Here is a 24,735-nt window from a genome sequence, read left to right on the forward strand (position 1 = left end):
GAGGGGAAAGGAAAAGAGGGGAAAGGAAAAGAGGGGAAAGGAAAAGAGGGGAAAGGAAAAGAGGGGAAAGGAAAAGAGGGGAAAGGAAAAGAGGGGAAAGGAAAAGAGGGGAAAGGAAAAGAGGGGAAAGGAAAAGAGGGGAAAGGAAAAGAGGAGAAAGGAAAAGAGGAGAAAGGAAAAGAGGAGAAAGGAAAAGAGGAGAAAGGAAAAGAGGAGAAAGGAAAAGAGGAGAAAGGAAAAGAGGAGAAAGGAAAAGAGGAGAAAGGAAAAGAGGAGAAAGGAAAAGAGGAGAAAGGAAAAGAGGAGAAAGGAAAAGAGGAGAAAGGAAAAGAGGAGAAAGGAAAAGAGGAGAAAGGAAAAGAGGAGAAAGGAAAAGAGGAGAAAGGAAAAGAGGAGAAAGGAAAAGAGGAGAAAGGAAAAGAGGAGAAAGGAAAAGAGGAGAAAGGAAAAGAGAAACAGAAAGAGAAAGGAAGAAGGGAAGGAAGAAGGGAAGGAAGAAGGGAAGGAAGAAGGGAAGGAAGAAGAGAAGGAAGAAGGGAAGGAAGAAGGGAAGGAAGAAGAGAAGGAAGAAGAGAAGGAAGAAGAGAAGGAAGAAGAGAAGGAAGAAGAGAAGGAAGAAGAGAAGGAAGAAGAGAAAGAAAAAGGAAAAGAAGAAGAAGAAGCTACCTGGTTTAACAAAAGCTATACCCCAACCAACTTTTTTATTTGTCGAGATTTTATAAAGGCCCGACATTACAAGGGGTGCTTGAGCTTTTTGTATGAGGCGCACACAAGTTCGGGAACGGATATGAGCGACAAGTGCGAGCGCGTTATGCGCTTTAAAAAGGCTCTCATTGTCGTTTCCTGTAAACTCATGGTGCATGTCACTAGGCACGGGCACGACTTTACTACTGTGACCTTTTTCACGCTGTAGCCTTGATTTCAAAACAGCCCTGAGTTGGCCCGATGTATCCCGAATGCCTGCCCCGTAAGCCGCACTTAATCACACTTCGTCACTGCATAAACCGTCACTGTTTTACAATTAAACGTACATGTAGCCAAACAAAACTTCTAAATTCAAAACTTATTAAAATCATCGCTGCTTAGCGGTCTAGCATGCAGCCAAAAGCTAAAGAATGTGTTTTGCATTTCTTTGCACAATCTCAATGATGCGCCTATCGGTGCCCAGCTAGGCATCTATGTATCAAGTAAATTCAGCTCTTTCTAGGTTTTCGCAATTAAGGAACCTCTGCGGATTCTTTTTCATGTTATATATTACGCAAACGAATACAACAAGAGTTAGAAACAGCGTGGTAGAGTCAATAAGATTCATTCATGGGAAGTTTATATGGGCATGTGATTCATACCCCACTTTCTGTCAGACATGCTGTAGTTGAAGTATCTGCTGCCTTTAACTATAAGAAAGGGAGTGAGCCTCCATTACCATCGAGAACACTTGTATGTGCAGAGAAGTAGTAGTAGTAGTAGTAAGTGGTTCTTTATTATAATAGAATAAAATAAAAATAAAGGAGGGAAAAGACCTTTGCTGCCCCGGTATCTGCTATCGAAATAAGCTGAAGCACCTGAACTGGGGCGGTGGAAATAAAGGGATAGTAAGGAGACGGGTATAGGAGAAATCAAAGAGGTGAGCGACAGGAAGAAAGGAAGAAAGGACAGTTTAGGTTAAGAGGTAAATGAGTATAATACAATATTGTACATTCCACACAGTATGAGTTTGTTTGAGGCCCGCCCGCGATTGACTTGGCACGCTGGAGCACTCGGTACTGCGGGCGAGCCTCCACAATGTGCGTTACGTGCAGAGAAGAGCACCGATTTAGCATTATGTCGTGTTTCATTATAGGAGGCTATGGTTCAAAGCAGGAGAACAGGATGTCTCAGACGGAAAAACTTTATTTCTTGACGATGAAATATAGAAAAATGCAGCCCCGGTGACTGGCGCATCGCGTTTTAATAAGTCACTTTACTGCAGAGGGAAAAAGGCGAGTGGGCACAGCGCGACCGAGGTTGTATAATCAGGTGGTTTTGATAGCTGTATCGCGAATAGGGTACCGGTGGAAGCCAGCGAGAGTAAGTGGCCTTGACCAGGAAGTCAGTTTCTGACACAGCACGAAATTAGTAATTAACGTGGTTTTTCGGTCGCACTTTCCATTTTCAAATTCGCAGTCTGTCAACTCTCATCTTTTTCCGCGGCAATTCTATTTGTTGCACAGTTGGTTGCGCGAGAATACTCGCAAAGTATGCGGGAAACAGGTTTCTGAAAAGCGGACTCTATGAATTTAATTGGGACGACACCAGCAGAAGACAGGATATGCCGCTGCAAGCGACACACATGGAGCCTCGATCATCTCTGCTCTTTGTCATACCGTCCAGCTAGCGTCGTCACTACTGGGCTTCATTGCTATGCAAGTTCCAGTGCTCTAAGCCCAAGCTATACCATTTATTTGCAGGCAGAAGCGTTCCTCGGGCAGCTGTTTCATGCATCGAGTTGTGTCTCGACTCGACGGGAAAGAGGACATGCATGGCTACTACCTGGGGGTTGTACGAACAATTTTGCTTTACTTCGTGGGCTTCAAAGACGGAAGCTTATTGCACCGAGCGAAGTGTTTTGTCTAAATATGCTTTCATTCGTCATGCGTGGTGCAGTGAACTTTAAAAACATTGCTTCTCTTCCATCCATCTTTTTCGTCGGCCATTACACCCTGGCGCTAGTTCCTGACGACAAGCCCGAAAATTCAGCGCTCCTCAGTAGATGCAGGTGTACAAAGCTGATCGCGCAATATAGACAGGATAACAGCATGTGTCTAGCAGATGAACGATGTCATAAAACAATAAGCATTGTCAAGCACCATCGATACGACGACACGTCGGCTGCCTGCAACTGGTACGACTGTGGCCATTCGAAGGACGGGCCTACCTTTTCTCGATTTTGTTACGCGAAAATTCTGTTTTAAAGTTAACTTAGCCTAATCGGTTATGATTTATGTTCCATAGTGTTTAACGTCCCAAACGGACTCAGGCTACAAGGAACGCCCTAGTGGAGAGCTCACGACAATTCCGAGAATCTGAGGCTACAAGGAACGCCCTAGTGGAGAGCTCACGATAATTCCGACCATCTGAGGTTGGTTCTTTACCGTACACTGACATCGCAAAGTACACGGGTGTCTTCCGTTTCATCTTCATCGAAGCGTGGACGCCATGGCCGGAATCCAACAGTAGTTGAGCGCCCTAACCACTGAGCTACCTCAGTGGGGCCTTAGCCTAATCCACATTTCCTTAACGATTTTGTGCACTCGAAAGACAAGAACCGGACAGCAACGCGCTGCAATGTTACGTGCCCCTTTATCGAAGCAGGATGAAAGTTTTGTAAATGCAGGGTTCCCCAAACCGTCCAAAAATTTCTCGCATTAAGCTTGCCTATTCATTTCATATAACAGCTGATACTACACGAAGATATATAACGCTAAATACTGCGAAAGGAAGATCGAAAGTCGCTAGGTTTTGTATTGAAATACATTGCAGATCACTGAATTCCGGTGTAAGCCATTCAACTTTCGATGGCTTTAGTCAGACATGCCTAGGAAAGCGGGAATGCGGCATACAGTTGCCTGTTAGAGGTCAGTGGATTAGAGAGAGATCGATGGCCACACTCCTACTCATACTGCCCATAAAATTACTCTACAGACAAAATTAATGACGTCATGATCACGTGATCCTAACTGCTGGTACGATGACCATATGGCCTTAAAATGAAATGACCCTCCCTGCAAAGTTACAACCAGGAGAGCTAAAGTGAGAAAGAGATTTCAACGCTTACAGAAGCAGTGATCGTCGTTGGCTGTAGGTTAACATTTGTGGAAGCACTCATGACAGTATACCATGATGCCGTAACTGCGGATTAAAGCTACCATCATTTCCTGCTTTAAACTCTGGCATTTACCCCAAGAAATCAGCTGCTGAGGAGAAGCCATTTCAAGACGGACGAGTCAAAGCCTCAGAAAAAACAGTCTTCTCCGTGCCCTCTCTTGTGAAAAGTAAGGTGACTGCCCTCCGAACAGGTCACTCGAAAGTCCACCGCACCATGTCAAATGTGTGCACTCACCCTGATGGACTCGCTTCCGTAATTGTAGACGGTGACGAGCACCTCAATCTGCTCGTTACGCACCACCTTGTAAGGCAGTGCCACCTGAAGGAAGATGGGCTGGAAGACGCGCACCTCCTCCGCCTTGGGAACGCAAACTCCCCCCACTGGAGAGACGCTCACCGCCTGCACCGACCACGTGGTGATGCTGTGCGGTAGGCTGACTGAGAAGTCGGCTACGCCGTCCGGCCTGGGAAGTGAGATGTACAAAATGTACAATCGCCCTGATGGGCTGTAGAAAGGGTACAGTAACATATTTTTTTTTGTCCTGCCCTTATTACTTTTTACTGTTAACTTTCCTACCCTCGATACATTAATGGTGCGAGAGAAGTCTGACTTGGGACTACAATCTATTCAAATGTAAGCTTTCCTGTCTTTCCTAGTGGCATAGGTCGCGATGCAACAAGGTCGGAACAACGATACCGATATCGGGTGCATCGTGGTGACAGTCGTAAACCTTCCAGCTCAAACATTTCCAAACATCTCGGCCAGACTCAAACTCTCTCTCGTTATACAAGTTTCAAATTACAATTTCAGTCAAAACTAGGCAATTTAACCAATATACTGATTATCTGATTCATTATTTAATTTATCATTGATGCATATTGATTGATTAATTTATTAGCTCATTCATTGAATACTTTCTCACTTTAGTGATTGACTGATTATTTGAGTGGTAGAATTGATAGAATAAATGCTTACCGTATTGGTTTATGAGTTAATTTTTACTGGCATACGTATTGTTTGAGTTGATTGATTGATTGACATTCGTTTATTCATTTCAAGGCCGCATTACCCGATCACTTGTTCGTCGAAGAGCCAGGTCTCCCGAAAGTCCTTGCGTATCATAGTGTCCGCCGACGCATCACCTTCAAACGTCTCATCCACCACGAATTCAACGCCCGAACGCGTCCTTTCGGGGTCGTAAGGTATCTTTTCCATGTTTGGGCTTACTGCAAACCAATATAGGACAATCGAACTTATAAATGCATTCTGGCGCAAAAACTAGTTAACTGATATAAAGCCCTACGAATGAACATCATTATGCGATAACTTGCAGATATAAACAGATGTAAACACTTTTCTCTTCATGAATTATTGTTTTTCATGTATTTAAACACTTCAAGGCTACTATCCATTTTGTTTGATTTAGTTATAACGGTGCACATCAGGCATGCATTTCCCAGCGCTGAAACCGATGGCAATAGGGACAGCGCCTCACATGAGCCCATGGGTCTGGTGGTGGCGCTCTCGCAGCATTCCTGGAATGCGTCAGCGCACTTGCCGCCCCTCTCTCCTTTCTCTAGACTCATGTAACGCCGCACAATTTCGGCGCGCACACGGCAGAAACGGCCAATCCGGTCAGGCTTCAGTCCCAGCGCACAGCACTCGTGCAAGAACGGGTCTTGTTTGTATTTCCTTTCTGCAAAATTAAAAGACATCGATGCCAGGCTTGATTATAAGGATGGCACGAAAGACGCAGGAACAAGGAAGAAACACAAAAAGAAATTGGCCGTGGCTTAGATCTGCTAGGCCTGGATATACGTAGCGAAAGTATCTGCGTCTGACGCTGGGCTGCCTACTCCTCTCTAATCCAATCCAATTTCATCCAATCCATTGTAATTCAATCTAATCTAATCCAATCCAAACCAATCTAGTCTAATCAAATCCAATCCAATCAAGTACGGTTCATTCCAGTGAAATACAATGCAACCAGTCCTTGGCGCATGATAGCCTTAGTTGCTTATGTGCCAAAAACAAAACAACACAACACAACACACCAACCAATCCTGCCCAATTCAATCCAAACCAGACCAATCGAGTGCAATCCAATCCAATAATCTAATCGAGTCCAATTCAATACTGTCCTATGCCGAGTACACGCTAGCCCGAAATGCGCCGCTGACTAACCTATCATCATTACCCTCACCCTCACGCTAGAGAAGGAGAATTAAGATGCGCTACTCACTATGTCTAGCTATATTGTTGTTACATTAAAGACAAGACATCTTCCTCTTCTTCTGGTTGCTTCTTGATTGTCAGAGGGCGCGGCGAGCGCGCGGCGAGCGCCAGTTGTGGCGGTTGCTAGGCAAAGGCTCTGTGCCTCCCGCCACGCGAAACTCCTTGCTCGTGGCCAATGTAGCTTTCGCTACAAAACGACGACCCATGCATCGAAAACAATGGGCGCCTGTCCCGTTGTTTTCATTGTCGTTCCTTGGGCCTGTCTCTTTCGCGCCGTCCTCCAAATCAACCTTGGCTATCAACCAACCAGCCAAAACCAAAGTACTTCTTGATAAAATGCCCAGCTTCAATTTCCTTTGCTCTGTGTGAATAATCAATCAAATCATAGAACACCGCTAAGCACGCTAAACCACCACTTGAAACGAAACTAATGAAACATCAAGAAATCGTAATAGCGAATTCACCCATTATGCGGAATGCTATGCGGAATGTTTGTTTTAAGATCAGCTGCTTCTGAAATACCTAGGGGTTCATCTTTCCTCTGATCTAACATGGAACAACCACATCGATGCAATTGTAAGCAAATCATCCAAAGCACTTGGCTTCATCAGGCGTCATTTGCACCAAGCTAATCCTGCTACCAAACTTTTGGCATACACGGCCCTCGTCCGCTCGAAAATAGAATACGCCTTTTTAGTTTGGAATCCGCGTCAAATGTACCTAATCAACAAGTTTGAGCCGGTTTGACGAAAAACTACTCTCGCCAATGCAGCATAACCGCCATAAAAGCATCGCTAAACTTATCATCACTTGAAAAGCGAAGACTGGTATCACTATTATCATTCTTTCACAGGCTCTATTATAGTCACTCATCGTTCGCTACATGTTATATCAGACCCGCCCACCGGATATTTCCGCGCTTAGATCATAACTTCAAAATTGAACCCACATTTTCACGTACGCATCTTCTTAGTCACTCGCCATTATTTCTTACCATCCACCACTGGAACAAATTGCCTGAAGATATTGTTTCCGCATTAAATCATGATGCTTTCATACAGAAGCTGAAGAAATTCTGGAAAACAAATTCTTAGTGGATAGGCCACATTCAGCACAAGGTCAATTCAACATTTTTGTTATTACTATTAACCACAGTCTTTGTTATTTTGTCCATTTATATGTGCTGGAGTTGGTATTGTATTGAAAGTGTAGAACATATTGTCTTGTATTCAACTATGTAACCTCCCCCCCCCCCCCCCATGTAATGCCCGTAAAGGGCCTTTAGGGTAATTGAATAAAAAAATAACGAAGATTAAGACCCTCTTCCAGACTTTGTAGCTTGGTCCACGTGATTAAATGAATATCTACACCCTTCAGATGAGTTCCTTGTACCATTAGTTCATGGCAGCTGCGTTATTTTTGCAAAAGAAAGCTACTGCCATGATTTCTGATGTTATTCGGCCTCCTGTTTGTTTGTTTTTGTCTCTAAAGACGATCATTATCCAATATTTTTTGTATAGCTATACTTCTCAAGGTGATCTGTAAAACTCACTGTTCTATTGATTTTTTACTGTTCTGTCTTTCCAATTCTGTCATAGCCACATTTGGGGCTGGCGGTATAAATAAATGAATTAAGAGCTAGTGGGATGCTGCTTCGGGCCTAACCTGAATTTCACACTGCCAGTATTGTTTCAGAGAGGAAGCATTGCTCCCTTCGAGACAGACCACAAACGAACAGCTACCATATTTAGTCTCCTCGAGGACAAACCATATATTGGAAAAAGTAGGTTGCTCCACCTTTACGCGTTATAATGCCGGAAACCGCATGAGTGATAATACGCGCACCCTTTAAATTCCGCCACAGGTTATCAGGAAGCCCGTAAGCCTCATTTCTTCAGTTTATCAAAGCTGAATGAAGCACAGCGCCATGTAGGGGTGAGATGGGGGGTTATGTATCGGCTAAAAACAATTCATTCGAAATGACATGACGTAATTTATTGTAACTGCGCTCTAAAAATACATACTGTAACAGTATGCACACATAGTTGCGGGCCGAGATGTCACCTAAGCGTTCTGTTACAGGAATGTTCCCCACGCCCCTTGCAAGAAATCCAACAATCCGGCTGGTCACAGCTCTAATCATAACGTATGAGAAACTGGTCTCAAAACTGGCCTTCATGATTGTGGCGAATTAAGAGCAGGCGCTGCCGGGCTTCGGTACATCGTGTAGTGTGTGCCCTTTGTCAAACGTTTAGAGCCAGGGGGTCTACTTCTGACTGAGTCATACTATATGGCTCTTGATGCACTCCCAGGTTTCCAAACTTGCTGAAGGCAAGATTTTTCGTCCTACCCTCTCCAATGGCTAGAACTTTCAGGGTTGTCAAAGAAGTCATAATATATGGCTTCAAAGCAAACCTTCTGGATTCTAAACTTTTGACAAAGGCTGTACATACCATTAATACATCTCTAGCAAGAACTGCCGCCACTGCAGGAGAGGCCTCCAGGAAAAAAATTGGTAGAGCAAACGTTGCTCTCGTCTTCGATGTACTTTTTAGAGCGCAGCGCTTTGACGCCCGTTCCTTGGTTTCGCGTCGTCGTCGACGTCGGCCGCGTCCGTCGGCCTCGTAACCCACTCCGCCTCCTTTCATCCCCCCAGTTCGAGCCGGCGCTTCGGCAACCGGAGCCTCGCAGGAAGAGGGCGAGGGGGGGTACACTCAGCGGTGAACGATGGGGCGCACGCAGCAACCGGAGAACACGAGGAAAGAATGAGAAAAGAAAGGATGGGGGGGGGGGGGGGCGGCTAGCGCCGCTAGCGAGTCAAGACAACGTGACTGCATGGAACACCGTCGCAGCCATTCAGAAAGAGGAAGAGAGGGTCCGCCCTCTTCCGGCGTGGCGGCGAGGGTGCTCTCCGGTTGCCGAAACGCCGGATCACGGTGCGTGCATCCCGTTCTTACTCGCTTCACTCGCTAGCGGTGTCAGCGGCATCAGTCAGTCGATGCTATCTGTTCTTCGCGCAACGTTCCTATAGGCCCACGCGCTCGCTGCCTCCCGTAACCTCCTGATAACTCAATTGCTCTCTTCATTTCTCCGACCACAAAACTTCTCTCATGACAGCCAAGAACAGTTAGTACAGTGTTTCTTGAAGGAATACGTGTGAAAAATTTTAAAAAGTTGTCTGTAATTGTCATACGTGTCCTGCTCGAAATCTCTGCCTCAATCTATCGAAAAGGTGAAAGAGCTGGTGAACTGCGCTCACATTTCGCATTAGGAAGTAACGTAATCGTGGGCAATTTTTTTTTCTGTTGCTCTATTTGAACACTGTCTTTTTTTTTTAATTTCCTTGAACGGAGGCGTACTCACGTGCCCTTGTTATAACACTTCTGCGGCGACGATCTCGAGCTTCGCAGCTGCTTTCTGAAAGTGTAGAAGAAAATAAAAATGAATGAATTTCAGCAAAATAGCCTCAAGAATCGTGAGTTCTATATCGTCGAGGAGCGAGAAATGTGTCTCGCGTTTTTATAATAGGATGCCACCTAATTCGTAAAAGTGGGTACATAGAAGAAATACCTGTCCTGACGACGTTCTCGGTGCCTTCTTCCGATACCACGACGACGCCAAAATTAGAGATGACTTCTTCCGACGACAATCCCCCACCAGGTCCGCAGCCTAGCTCATGAGATTTCAGAGTCGTAAAGAGCTGCCAAGAAAATTCACCCAGAGATGCAAAACATTATTCGTGCAGACGAATCTCAGAGAAAGTCGACAATGGCATCGCAACTGACGAAGGTCTCTCAATTATTTCGGATCATACCCCTGGTGAGTTCGCACGACCTGATAAATCACTCAGCGAATATGAGTCTCTGCTTGCTATCAACCTGTCGATTCGCTGCACGATGAATTTAGTAAGGATAGTTTGCATACCTTCTCACGAGTTAGGAGGCCCTTGTTGTTGAGAATGTAGACTGCCTTGTCCACGCCCAAGATACCAACGCGTGTTCCACTTGAACCGTGCACTTTAAGTGAACCATTGGTGCCAGGCTGGTCACTCCTGAAGTCCGGTTCAATTCTAATCTGCGCACGTGTGAGGAAACAAAACCATTATTGTAACCTTGAAATGCGCAGGTAAGCAGTCACAGCGAACATGGACAAAATTATGGCTCTGAGAACGAAGGAAAAGTAAATTGCTAAGCTGAAAGCATAGAATAATGTACGCTCATTCGTTGGTCTGCAAGTGATACAGGTCAAAATGAAGTACCTACGAAAATGTGACTATATATTTCGAAAATTAACAACTTCATCAGCAGTACTAACTAACAAATCATATCAATTTAAGTTTGCTTCTTCAAACACAGATAATGTACGTTTATTTCAGTAACCTTGGTGGATGAGTGCATGGACCTCACAATTGCATTTGATATATTTTGATACGTGCATTTTTGACTACCTCGCTCAATATTTCTTACCGGCGAACTAAACAAAGAGCACACTGTTCTTCGCTGTTTTTGCAAGTCTCATTACAGATATTTCCAAAACTGCCGCAAATGTGGTTCAAAAAAGGCAAACGCATATGCTTACGTTGGACGTCTCCGTGCAGAGCTCCTCAACTTCAATGGTGAGCGAGTCGGCGATTAGGTGACCGCGGTGAAAGGCGTACACAAGAACGCGCACTGTGGGACTCATGTCTCTAGTGACCGTGAAATGTAGCGATCTTTGAGCGCTGCTCCCAGTGCCCTCCAGTATGCCGTGTATCTTAGCTTGGCCACGATTTGTCACCTGAAAATACCAAAAAGCGGTCATGTAAAAGTATCTCGAAATCGTGTTCGAGGTTCACAACCATATGCACCTTATTTAACACCCAGATGGTTGCACAAAGGATGTGCAACAGAAATGCACCCTATGTTACTCCCATTCAGCACTGCAGCCATACTGAATCGCTCTGCAAGTTTCTGAGTGGGTGTGCTCGTAAGCTCACTTGAAAAGATCGTTTCGCATTTCAGAGTACAAAGATATAAGCTGTGTGTTTGAGGGGTGTAAAAGAAGTGTTTCAGGCACGTACACCTTTTTTACATCCATCTAGCGCTTACAGGTGCTCCCATGAATTCTATTTGATACACTGATTGCAGAAAGAACTCCTTGTGTGTGTTAGGGCTTACTCTCTCCTAACGCTCACGAGATAACAAAAGGGAATAAACTCATTTCCACATCATGACGACACACACGCACAGACGAATGCGACATTGTTTTAACCTAGTTTTTGCTCCGGAGTTTTGTCTAACACACCATACCAACTTGCCCAAAAGCTCATTTTATTCATGTCAGCACCGATTTTGTAAAGCGCCATATATGCGCAGTACATTTGAAAAACTACCTTTCAGGCTACAGCTACAGCCCTTCAGAACTTCGGATAGTTCAAATGCATTCATTTATACACGTCGTCGATATACTGCAAATTGTAATGTTTACTTTTTATTTATATTTTGCTAAAGGGATCCCTTTGTGGGACATGACTGTAATTCGTTGAATCGAGACTTCGTTGAATCGAGACTGAGCTAGTTGGTTCATTGCAAAGTGATGAAAGAACAGCGCAAATAAAAAGAGGACGAACGAATGCACGCAAACACGGAACGGGTGCCCGTCCGTTCCCGTCCTGTGTTTTCGTGCATTCCTTCTTCTTTTTTTTTTTCGCTCTGTTCTTTCATCACTTAGCCATGACTGGAATTAATGGGAAGCTAGCAAGAAGCAGCCTTCTAAAAGAGGCCCTCGATTTCCTGTACACTCACTCCGCTTATGTAGTACTGTTGAAATTGGGTATCTTTAAGGTAATAGTGATATGTTTTTGTGATGTTGATTGGTGGCAAGAAATTCATAATTATACTTTGCAGCCCCACTACTATTAAAACAGGCTGTAAGATCGTCAAGGGTGCTGACTGTCGTGACTGAAAAAAAAAAATATTGATTTCTAAGTAGCTAGTGCTAGACACAGGTGCGTACAACCGCTAATTAATGGGGGAAGTTGTAACAACGGCCGGACCACGAGAAAAATCATCATCATCATCATCATCATCATGATGATGACACAGGTGCGTACAACCGCTAATTAATGGGGGAAGTTGTAACAACGGCCGGACCACGAGAAAAATATGATCCACTATCTGTAGCCCTTCAGCTATTGAATAACTATCGTGTTATGTCTATAGAGTTTTCTTCAATCCTCTACGGCTTTTCTTTTTTTTTTTTTTGTTCTATAGACCACCGTAACTTCTAACTGTTGTTAAAATCGTGGCATATGGAAAAGTCAAATTGTGCGACTGGACCTTTCTTTTTTTATATTCTGCTAGCATAGTTAGGGAATGAAAATTATAAAACACCAATGATTCGTTTGTTATCCATAAACTGCCACTGAATGAAACTGCAGAATGTTACTGTAAAGTCGGAAGTCACGAAACGGATGTGTGTATTTTTGTGTATGGCCCGGCAGGGCAAGGATGCAGTATTACGAAAGAATATCCGACATTGCCTCCAATTTTTCGGAAAAGGTGGGAGCAAATGAGTTCTGCAACTGATCGCTGCTTCCCGTCACCTTCAAAGGAGGACAAAGTGCGACGCATCGCTCGAATTCCCTGGCCACTAGTTGTCATAGTGAAAATCTTTTCTGCTTTCCACTTTCCGCAACAGGAACGCATACCTCCTCTGCTCGAAGCTTTGTAATTAGGCCCTCGACAGCGCTTCGCCCAAGGTTGAAAACCGCATTCTGATTTGTTCTTTTAGGCCAAATCTAAGCTGGATGATCCAAGCTTTGTCCCATAAGCTACTCTCATACTTGTAAAAAAGCCCTTCTGATTTCAAGATTTGTTTAAATCTAGAACGGAGGATTTTGTGAGCCGGAGGATAAAAGTCATCAGTGTGATGTGTTAGTGACCTCTGCATTCAAGAATTTTGGCCATTGATATACCTAGCTGTTTAGCTGTTTTATTATTTCACCGTTCTATATTCAGGCCAATACGAATCGTTAGTTATGTTAAAAAGCAATTACTTTCAGGTTTCTCACCAACACCCGCTCATCCTGGTCTATAATCTAGGGGAACTACAAGACGCAAACATTCACTTCAGTACGCTGTTTCGTTACCATGGTTCTAGCTAGCACCAGTACGCAATCTGTCTGATTTGTCTAAGTAGAGAATAAAAAATAAAAAGGTGTGTTTTCCTCTTCACTTCCGGGTACAGCGTCTGCTATAATTGAAGCTGCGTAGTCGAAAGCAGTTTATCGTAAGGTAGATCTTGAGATAAATGTCATACCTGTAGCCATGCTTTCCAACAAAACAACTGGCACTGCGAATGCATTTGCCATGATAGGATATTTAGGGAAATCTCTTTTACGCTCAGGGCGTCACCTTGGGTGCACTTACAAGATAGTAGAGTGGTGAAATGTCTGCAGGCTCAGTTATAACCCTGCTGTCGAAGTACTCTCCAACCTGAAAAAGTAAGCGCATGAAACATGTCCACATTAACGAAAGATCGACCAAGCTGCAATGTTATCAAGTCTCTAATAGGCCTAAAACATGCTGAAAATTGGTCTACGTTAACCTAAGGTCCGCGCAGCTCGAGCGTGATCGAGCTTTAATATGCCTAGAATGTACAGTAGGTTATAGACCAATAAAAATAAAGTTTTCATTTTATTAAGCGATCAAAGTTTAAAATGTTTAGAAAACGTATCAAAGAAAACATCAACAATATCGCGCTTCTCACTTGCGTTCATTATACACTTGATATAAATACTACCAATTGGTTATCCACTCACAGTGAACGATTTTCTTGTGTCTATTCGTTTTAGTGCCACGAAAGCTTGGACTGGAGAGTTGAATGCCTCGACGTAGACGTTTCCTTCGGACTGCTGGTGGGAGAGGTAATTTGGGTCCCGGGTCTGCACCTGCAACAATACAACATGTCAAACATTGGCCCTCTTCATGACAGCGTAGGGAGAATACGTATATCTTCCACTGCAATGGGTTCAGCAAACGGAGTTCTGTGAGAATAGCGGGTTCTTCTGGTTACTGATGCACGAGGTGAGTTATGGCGATCAAATCCAGGTTCAAAAATAAGATGTTGCTTTCTTTTAGCAAAACCTGCAAAACACAGGTCGGGTGTAAGGCTTGACCGTGAAGCGACATTGTCTGCCGGGCATCAGCACAACACCACCTCATGCAAATAGAGTGGACTAGAGCGGTTTGGAACCCAGTTACTTCTAGTCGAAAGCGAGTATGAAGCCTCTATAGTTATCGCCGCAGTCGATCGCGCTGCGTATTTAACTAGCCTCCTTTCCCTCTATCTCTATATTTCTCTCTCTCGCTCTCTCTCCCAGGCTGTACATTGTTTTCCTTCGTCTTCACTAACTTGCCTCGGAGCCCAGCGCATCTAAACACATCGCTACCGCATTGTCACATTAAGGTGCATTAAAGGTGAGCACCTGTTGGCCCGCCCCAAAAATAGAGGCCAGCCCCTAAAAATATCTTTATCGATTTCGAAAATTAAGTTCACCCATATTCAAAACCGACTTAGCCTGCCCTCAAGATAGACTTAGCCCACCCTCGAGATTGGGATGGGTCACCACCAGAATTAGGTCAGAAAGTTGTTATGTGTGCATGAACAGTCAAGATTTAGACAGTTTCGCACGATACATTACGTTCATTGGCAGAGTGAAACCATCTGCCAGTTTTGTTTTTGTTTCGCGCACACAAAAGTAATGTCAGGTTCTCTTATTCTCACTTAAAACGCTCATCGTCAATTAAAAGCGACATTTTGAAAGTTGCATTATTTTCTTTTGTTTTTGAAGGCGCGAGAACTGTTACAGACTCAGTCTATTTTCTTTGATTTGCATTCTATCAAATGGGAAACCAAATTACGGTTTCCTCGTGACGTCTACAACCGTATATGCTTCCTCACCTTCGCTTTAATCCTCGTATGACGTCGATTAGTCTGCACCAGAAAGGCCACCCTTCCAGTGGCGTCCGTGAATGACTCGGCAGGAACGACATGAACACCCTGCTCCTGATCGTCCAGAACATCAATTACGCAAGGTATTCCAGCGGCAGGCTTCCCGTTCAGATTCTTGACGTCAGCCTGCGGTTATCAAATCAAACAGGTAAATTTTAAACAAAATAGAACCGAAACAGCCATCATTTTACGGGCAACTTGTGCGGCCGCTGTCGATTCTCCAACAATTGTTAAATGGAGCGATGCAGAGACACAAATGGTATTCCATAGCTTCATCCTTTCAATGTACACCAAGTACGAAACGCTACAAGCCTTTACAAATGCAAGGACGTAAACTTGACAGTAGTAAACCTCGAGATAGCGCTGTTGAACGGACGCTGTCGCTTCAGAAGCCCTTCGGGTGAATTGCAACCATATCAAGGGCTGTAACGTGCCCTGACGTTGTGCACCATCAAAAGGCGGCCGCCGCGCCGGGATTTAACCTGCACCCCTGGGCTCAGCAGCCAAGCGCTTTAACTACAGCCACAGTGAAGACTAGCATTTGAGGGGCACGGTTAGATAGCGAGCACCTGAAGTCTAAAGAGCACTGATATCGCACGCACATAGGTACCTCACCTCACAGGTACCAGCAACGACAGGGATGCAGAGAGAGGTACATTGAATACGCTGCCGGGTATGGGAAAAAGAAGTGACTGAACGCACAGTGACACTGGAAACTTTGTAGAGACCCGCGTGCCAGCGGAGGCCCCGCGGAAGCAGTGCGCGCTGTCAAGCTAACAAAAAAGGCCGACAGAATAAAGGCCCGAGTATAGCTACTAGCATCTTCCAGGCGCCCTGGAAACGTTTGCTGAAATATATGTCAGGAACGAGAGTAGAAAACTGGGAAAGTTGGTAAGTATTCATCTTGTTGTGGCACCACAGGGACGAGGACAGATACGGAGAAAGACAGACCAAGACAGACAGCACTTGGTCTGTCTTTCTCCGTATCTGTCCTCGACCCTGTGGTGCCATAAAAAGATGTATATGTCAAGCTTGTTTATATATATCAGCGATGGCTCGCTGGATAGAGTATTTGGCTACTGATTCGGGAGAACCGGATTTCAACCCAGCCTATGCTGCCGCGTTTCAATTTAGACTGGACGCGAAAGGCTCCCGTGACCTACACGATGTTAGTGTACGAAACACCACCAGGTGGCCTGAATTATCCGGAACTCTCTGCTACAGCGTACCTCAAAAGTTAGGCGCTTCAAAACGTTACGTTTTTAAAAGCCAATACCAAGATGGCCATTTTTTCTTTTGTGAAGTTGTGGGAGAAGAACTGCTCAGAGTATTAGTGTACCAGAAAGCACCAGAACTTCACTATGGCTTAGGGTTCGATGCGCATATTCACTCTTCCTATCCTATGCTATTGCAGCACCAGTACTGAATTTATTCAAGTGGTGCCAAATCTCAGAATAAAATAGATCGCCTTACATATATGTATATATATATATATATATATATATATATATATATATATATATATATATATATATATATATATATATATATATATATATATATATATAAATGTATTGCAAGGTTCATCCATTATCCATTTCCGAGTCTGGCATGGCAATTTTGTTTACAGCAATTAAACTACTTTAATATTATTATATTCTCGCTTTTTGTAAATGCAATGAAGTACTTGTTCGCAGTAATTTTGCAGTAATAATTAATTCCTTTTGAAATTAATTTTGCTAATGTGCACCACGGCCGCGAAAGTATGAGGCGTATTTCCAATCCCTCAACGGTATAGGCCCCATAACTTCTTTCTCGTCACTGGTTTTCTGTCAGTGAGTTAAACATTATTTCGGCTCAGAAGTGTCTCTTAACACAACTAAAGGTAACATGCACACAAAGAAGGCGGGACAAAATTACGGTGGACGGGTTACTGCACTGTGTACGCATTGTCATATCCCAACAACCGGTTGAGTTTGCGACTGGTTTCTGGCTATTTAGATTAAAGAACGTCACATAAAGCAGCGTAAAGGAGACACACCTTCAAGGATTATGTTGGTAATTTATTAGATGGTTGCAAATTGAAAAAAAAAAAAAGAGTACAGAAAAATAATTGTAACAAGTGGCATCAATCCTATTTATTTCTGCGTTCACATATGTAGTTTTTTTTTCTTTATTGCCGACTTCAACATTCAAATAAATAGGTTACAAAAAATAAAACATATCAGCTACGCTTTAGCCAACACGGCTGTATAATATTTAAAGCAACACAAACGCATTCAGCAAAGACATTTATTGTGGTGAATCAGGCTGGGCTTTATATACATTTCTAAAGCACGCAACACACTTAAACCGGGTGAACAACTAAGTCCGCATGTTCAAACTGTATTCGAGTTTTCGACACAGGGTGGAGGATCTGGACCATAATGAGATCATACGGTGCATCCTCTGATGCATCCAGGCAAGAAGTGTATGCCGTAAGGGTCCAGAGGTAACTGTTTTATTTTATATTTTTAGTTCTTTGAAGTTGCGCCGCGGAAGCAACGGTAATGGCGGGATTTAATTGGGCTTATACTCGTTTTAACAATATTTCTGCTAGTTCTCACTAGTGGAGCTGCTCAGATGAACCTACTGATGAAATAACGAATTGTGCAAGCTATAACAATGTACTGCAAGCCTGGGCCAGCGTAACGGAGCGGCAAAAGGAGCCAGAATTGAGAAGAACTCTTCATTTAAGCTTCCCTGTGTCCTGTGTACCGGGTCACTTAGTGCGGCTATCCTGTGTGTAGTTGCAACCATTTACCGAGCAGCAGGAGGTAAGGCGTCAAGGAGCCACCAAAGGGACAGATGGTGCAACACGGCCGCAGTTAAAACCTAGTTTGGGGCGCGCAATGACACACCCTGTTGCGTTTGGCTAGGGCGCCATGGTGCCTGGGTCCATAGCGTGAGCATTCTGAGCGCAATGTGCAAAGGTCCATTCTTGGGACCACAGAAGCGGTAAATAACCTAACTTCTTCGGGGCGCTCAAACGGCGGAGATAACTTCGTACCAGCAAGACGCTGGGTATGGTGCACATTTCATGAGCGTTTGAAAATGCTTCTGTTTTTTGTTGTTTTTGGCTTATTTTTGTAACGGCACGTTTTGTAGCAAAATGGAGGGAATAATTGTCTGGGCGGAATTTGGCGGAAAGACGAAATAATGTGTGCACTGCGTCTAGAGAGCTGTTGTTTTGTGTTAGTACTTTAGTGCGAAATCGTTTTCACAGCTTAATGTATTTAAGGAATCCTCCGAGGCAAGCAAATTTCAAACCGCAGCCACATGGTTACAAAAGAAAGACAGATATTGCTCCGTAGGAAAAATTGCCGCTCAATGACGAAAAATACTCCGCAAATAATTTTCTATTATTTTTCGCTATTTTGCCTACACATGCCTCTTTACATTTAGGTCTCCCAAAGTGACCTCTGCAGACAGTAATATGGCAGGCAAGAGATTGCAGTGATCGATGTGCAGAGCAATTAAGCTACCACGCCTGGGTGTCTACGTACCACAATGACTGTCGTGGTGCCAGGTTTGAAATCTTTGGGCGTGTGCCGGAAGCCAACAAGATAGGGCGACGTGGCGAACACGGCAGAGTCGTCCATGGCCGAGGCCCGTTTGCTGGTAGCCTTGTCGAGTACGTCCGCCTCCACCACGAGCCGGCTGCCGTGTACCCTGGGGCTCCACCTTTTACGGCGGCCAGTCTTCAGCTGGTCAGTCGCTATGCGGAAGCTCGCCTTGCCGAACTCGAGCTGGGTTTCAACACGAGAAAATAGTCATTGGGGATTTCGAAAAGTTATAGTGAACACAGACAACAACGGAGAAAGAAAGGGTGTTTCTTTGGTTGTCCGTGCGATGCTGTGGCGACCTTCTGAAATTACTCGGCAAGAAAGTTTTAATACATGCGATGGTAAACTGTATTAAAGGACATTACGGTGCTTCCAATGAAATACTGGCGCATCACGTCTGGGCAGTGGATATTAGGATAATTCACATATCCTGTCATTTTGTCAGAAAAAAGTGCCTTCTGGAGCATAAATAAAACTTGCAAAAGAAGGCACATCTTGGAATAGACATTGGGACTCTTTCTTTTCTAATGTACGTGAACCACAATATAAGATTGCAGATAAATAACGCATGACTACAGATGAAACTTTAAACGTTTAATTAAGATGGTCAAAATAACTAGAAAGCATTAATAATTCGTTTAAACAATTTTAAATTATAAATTTTATAAAACAACTTGTTCATAGTTTTCACGCAATGGCGAATAGTGGCTGAAATTGGTCCGCTTCTTGTTCATACTCACGATATGTATCAGGCCTACAACAGCGGGTTTTATCTGAGCTTATGGGTTATTATATAGTGTTGCACACTTACTTCTTTGAAATTTGTCGCACCAATCTCTTCGTCCTTTCCAGCTTCATTTCGGACCTTGAATTGAAAGGACACTGAACCTTCCACAGGCTTCCCGTACACGTACCTGTAATATATATATATATATATATATATATATATATATATATATATATATATATATATATATATATATATATATATATATATATATATAAAACCGGATATCGCATTTACTCCTACTGTTAATTAGCGTCATCGTTTAGTCTGTGAATTACAATAGACAGTTGCATCATAACTCACCCTTGTCTGTCTGTCTCTCTCTCTCCCCCCCTCTGTGTGTGTGTGTGTGTGTGTGTGTGTGTGTGTGTGTGTGTGTGTGTGTGTGTGTGTGTGTGTGTGTGTGTGTGTGTGTGTGTGTGTGTGTGTGTGTGTGTGTGTGTGTGTGTGTGTGTGTGTGTGTGTGTGTGTGTGTGTGTGTGTGTGTGTGTGTGTGTGTGTGTGTGTGTGTGTGTGTGTGTGTGTGTGTGTGTGTGTGTGTGTGTGTGTCGCAGCCATGTTTATTTATTTGCGACACCTATATATGAACAGGCGTTTCTCGCACAAATCAATATTTCGTGCTTGCTGCAACCAAAACATGGAATACACTTCAGTACCGTTTAGGTTTTGGAAACATTGGTGCAACTTATGAGATTTAAGCAAGAAACTTTCTACCGTGATAGCAAATGCCACAGCACGGGTTTTAAAGCTACCCTTGCGATATCACTGCGGCGGATTAACTTTTGTTACAAAAGCTAGTTATGTCATTACCAAGGGAGTTATTCGTACAGAAAATTGAATATGGCAAGCAGTAGTTAAGAAACCAATATAACCGCTGCAGTGGAGTACAAGACTAGCATAAAACGCAGCCACTAGTGAAAAGCGCATGCAATTCAGTGTTGAAACTGCAGGCATACAAACCCTCTGTAGTTCGTGGTTCATGGGTTTGACGTCCTAAAGCGACAAAGGTAGATGGTTGTTTTATAATTACCAGACATGACAGGCAACGAGGCAGCAAAAGAAAGAGAGAAAAAAAAATCGTTTATTGATTGACCCTGGGTCATTGCTAGTTATTAAAAACTGCGTATAAATCCCCGATCTATCAGAGTATTGAATGGGGAAGTTAATTCATCAGTCGCATCTTAAAGGCACAAGTCATCATTTTTTCTCGGGAAACTAGCCTTACTCACTTGGCTTCCACACTGCCTTCCACGTAATCTTGGTCGCTGAGTATGACGCTGGGAACTGTCAACGTCACGGAGAAGGTCGGCAGCACTGTCGAGATAGGAAATCACAACACGTCCCAACATAAATTGGCTACAATTCCACAGAACAAAAGTAGCAAAACAAAAGAGCAACCTCTCATGATGTAGGGTTGCTTTCTCAGATAAAAAGCCGTCAACTAATTACCGCACTACTGTTGAAGCGACAGCTCCACTGCGCGAGGTGATGCCAATGTCACCGTGTGCTTCCGATGACCTTCAAACAGCTTCAAGGTCAAGTTGGAACTTAAGCCACAACCGGGTAGCTATGCTCCCACCAACGATCAAGGTAAAAGGTCAACTGGCGTGGGAAGTAGCTTAATGCGTGATCAGCTGTGTGGCGAAACACATGATCGCTGAAGTCAGTCTCGAGTATATATAGAAGTGCGCCGCGCGCCTCAGCCGTTGCGGCTTCATGGATTCGGAGTAAGCCAAGTTAAAACGAAGACGAACCAAAAAGAAACCTTCTGTTGAATAGATCTCTTTACCGTGCATATGTAACCATGCTTCAGCTATCGTTTCACACTAGATTTAACCGAATTAACAGGTTTCGCAGCGAATTTTTGAAGAAGACAGCCGCAGTGACGAGGAAAGGCTTCGTTGGTGTTGTTAGGGGAGAAAACTCAGTGCAAAAGCCTTGGGAGTATAAGGGACAATTGCCGACTGTTCCCGTGGCGGGCAGAGAGATCCTCCCCACGGAGACAGTGGAAGGGCCCTATAGTGTTGCGACATAAAAACGCCTTGACGGAAATGATGCGACACGCAAATCTTCAACAGAATTGGCCTCGTTGGCACTGGCAGAATTCTCGGCTCGGAACTCGACTCTAGACAGCCCCCAAGTTAGATGTCTAATGTGAAAGAAGATTTAGGAGCCCTCTGAAAGTGGAATGCAGGCCTCGTGTTCTGTTGTTTCAGCCACACAATTTCTAAGTCTCGTACCTAGAGGGAAAATTAGCGCCACCATGCGTACGTTTTTCTAAAGGGCATTTAAAGGCGCGCCCCACAAAAACTAATTGACGTCAGAAGAAAGGAAGGGACTACAAACACGTGGTAAGATGTCTCTTACTCCCTTTAGAGATGTTGCGAGGAGCTGTTTTTAAAATTATTTGTAAATTACATGGTCTCGAGAAACAACGGAGGAGGAATGGAACGAGATACAGCCGTCTACAGCCGACGTATGACAAGGAAATTGTGAAATGTGCATAGATTTAAGCAAATTATATAAACTGAAATTAGCTAGTGATTTGACTTCTTGGGAGGAATGAAGAAAGTTTTCAAAAGGGAGATAAGTCTTTTTATTCAGCTGAGGAGAATGGTTGGTGGAATGTTGGGCAGGAAGACCAAAAAATGCGTGCGTTGCTTTCTGAGTGGGTATGCGGCGTTTCTTTTACTCGATTTTCTTTCGGAGAGAACTGGTAAGGCTATGTAAGTTGAACGCTGTGGCATAAAACTAAGTATACTACTTTCTTGAAGCGTTTACTTTTACATTCTAGCTACTGCGAGGCGTCAGCGGCGGGTTGCGCTACTCTAAAAACACCACTGGGAATCAACAAAGCCTGCTGCATGACGCTTAGAACGTGCAAATCCAGGTCACGGGTTCCGCATTCTTTTGTGTGGTACCCAAGGATGGAAAACCCTTCATGTACACAGAACACTGGGCTGCCCCCTTCTGTATCCATCTGAAGTCCAGTAGCTCCTCTCGCCCAATAAATTAAAACATGTCCACTTTTAGCACCTGAAAACAAGAAAGTAATTTAAGAGTATTTGCATTATTTTCTGAAATAATATAACGTGTTGTCATTACTTTTTGGGGAGTAATCAGTGAAGTGATCGCATTACACTTGCCCGAGAGTTTGGAACGTAATTTGTAATGCAATTAGCACCTACTGAAAAGTAATTTTGCCTTGTATGAATATACCCGAATTCGTGCATAAAGCCATTTTCCCGTATACAACAGCAAACTTCACAGTTTCCCTCTATAGTTCCATTGTTCAATCTATCAGGCAATAGCTTGAGTAAAATTTTACTTTTTAACGCGAAAACATTAATAAGCTGCGAAGTTCTCTGAACTTTCTGATGCGCCATTCGGTCCCACATACAGAATGTATGACCCGAAGTAGCTGCTTCCAAATGTCAAGTGCACCTTGTTACGACCAAGCATCCGCATTTGCGCGCTCTATTGTTCGCCTGTGGGCATGGATAAGTGCTGTGAATATGTGGTGATGGTCCAATGGCTCTAAGTGAGCTTGTTTCCAGGAATCCTGTTTTGTAAGCCTGTTTTGCTTTGTGGACACTCTGCAAATGCCAAATTGACCCTGCCAAGAGAACGTCTGGAAAAACACAAAGAAACGTCCCCCTGCGGGAAATGCAGGAAGTGCTTTCTTTCTTTTGTTCACCCTTCCAGTCGATAAGCCCTATCGTCCAGTGAGGAATGCCTACTTTCCAAAGGAGACGACAGAGTGACATGTCCGCTGACGTGCAGGACAAGAAAGGAGCATGACGCATACAGCCATTAAGTGATTTCCCAGGAATGCAGGAAAGATTTGCAATTGTCAAAAACGGACAATGCTGGGAGCGGATGCGGCGCCACGTGCACTCGGGTTTCTGAGAAGTAAAACCACTTGTCAGAACCAGCCTCTGGTTTCTTTGCTGAAGAATAGAAATGTACCTCCTCTCCTCGCCGTTCCCAAGCTTTTCCCGCCAACAAGTGATCACGCCCAACGAATGAATGCCGGACCAGTCAGTGCTTCAGACCATCAGTGCAGTGATGTGTTCGATTGGATGCCGATACCTGAGGGGCGTGCCCTGGATTTGGTTGGTCAGCATCTTCAGAGAGGGGCTGGACATAGGGGGTTTTAAGGACGCTGCAGAGCACGAAATGTCGCTCTGGGCCCTGGGTAAACGGCTCATCCAGTCGCTTCTCGCTATGAACTCTTAACGCTTGCCATTTTGCTGATGTACCCTTCTTTTTCGTGTAAATAATCTTGTAAAATAAGTTTCTCAAAGTGCCATTAAACCTGCTTGTACATATTTCACCAACTTCGAAGATTCAATCCTACTTCAACCCCGAGTCTCTGCACGCTACCAAGTGAAGGCCGGATCGACGTAGCCCCAGCGTCACGACAACTGGTGGCAGCGGTGGGATCTGAATCTACAAGCCACAACATCTGATGACTGGAGGTGGGATCTGGATCTACAAGCTACAACATCTGGTGATTCGAGGTGGATCAGAATCTACAAGCCACATCTTGTGATCGGAGGTGGCATCTCAAGCAACAAGCAGGCGCAACAATCGGCCAACAAGAGAGCAGCTCGGAACATCGATCGCATGTGTGGGTGAGTGCTTGGCTTTTCTTCTGATGTGGACCAGGTTCTAGAACAGGGTTAGATTTTAGAACTGGTAAAAAGTGTTGAAACGCCTTTAGGTTTGGTAGTTTGCACTGTTGTTTTGGAAGTAGCCGACACTCGGAGCGATCATGGACCTACAAAAGCTGCAGAAACCGGAACTGTTGCAATTGTGTGAGGAATTGGGAATTGATACAAGAGGTTTGGCACGAAAACCTTTGATTATAAAGGCAATCACAGATTTGGGAGCCGATGATGAGGAGCTCAGTGAAGCATGGAACCTCATCGCCCAAAAAAAGGAGGAGCAGCTCAGACAGCAGAAAGAGCGGGAAAAAGAGGAAAAGAGGCGTGAGCGTGAACTTGAGAGGGAAAAAGAGGAAAGGGAGCGCGAACGTCAGAGGGAAAAAGAGGAAAGGGAGCGTGAACTTGAGAGGGAAAAAGAGGAAAGGGAGCACGAACGTGAGAAGCTTGAAAGAGAAGCAAAAAAGCTGGACCAAGAAATTGAGCTCCGGAAATTAGAACTAGAGTTGAGCAAGAGGTCGGGCGATTGTCCCCAGCTAGCGGTACCTCATCTCAACAAGGAGGCAGATTTCAAGATGTCAA

The 24,735-nt window shown here is 44.1% G+C and overlaps 1 protein-coding gene and 1 pseudogene across 5 annotated transcripts in view; one reads left to right on the forward strand and one right to left on the reverse strand.

The window, feature by feature from the left end:
• Positions 1 to 24,735, reverse strand: part of LOC146179291 (complement C3-like) — an 88,841-nt gene that overhangs the window by 37,417 nt on the left and 26,689 nt on the right. For all 5 annotated transcript variants that reach the window (XM_084578949.1, XM_084578950.1, XM_084578951.1 and 2 more), the window contains exons 8-20: positions 20,716 to 20,800; positions 19,511 to 19,613; positions 18,640 to 18,882; positions 15,044 to 15,220; positions 13,902 to 14,030; positions 13,510 to 13,575; positions 10,679 to 10,876; positions 10,025 to 10,174; positions 9,671 to 9,800; positions 9,464 to 9,517; positions 5,361 to 5,561; positions 4,935 to 5,091; positions 4,100 to 4,328 (exon numbers count right to left, since the gene is read on the reverse strand). In XM_084578949.1, the coding sequence (XP_084435075.1) occupies positions 4,100 to 4,328; positions 4,935 to 5,091; positions 5,361 to 5,561; positions 9,464 to 9,517; positions 9,671 to 9,800; positions 10,025 to 10,174; positions 10,679 to 10,876; positions 13,510 to 13,575; positions 13,902 to 14,030; positions 15,044 to 15,220; positions 18,640 to 18,882; positions 19,511 to 19,613; positions 20,716 to 20,800 (1,922 nt within the window). The remainder of the gene's footprint in view (positions 1 to 4,099; positions 4,329 to 4,934; positions 5,092 to 5,360; positions 5,562 to 9,463; positions 9,518 to 9,670; positions 9,801 to 10,024; positions 10,175 to 10,678; positions 10,877 to 13,509; positions 13,576 to 13,901; positions 14,031 to 15,043; positions 15,221 to 18,639; positions 18,883 to 19,510; positions 19,614 to 20,715; positions 20,801 to 24,735) is intronic.
• Positions 6,009 to 7,194, forward strand: LOC146179292 (uncharacterized; annotated as a pseudogene).

The sequence above is a fragment of the Amblyomma maculatum genome, chromosome 9, assembly GCF_055883805.1.
Source record: "Amblyomma maculatum isolate TAMU_Amacu chromosome 9, ASM5588380v1, whole genome shotgun sequence".
Taxonomy (NCBI): domain Eukaryota; kingdom Metazoa; phylum Arthropoda; class Arachnida; order Ixodida; family Ixodidae; genus Amblyomma; species Amblyomma maculatum.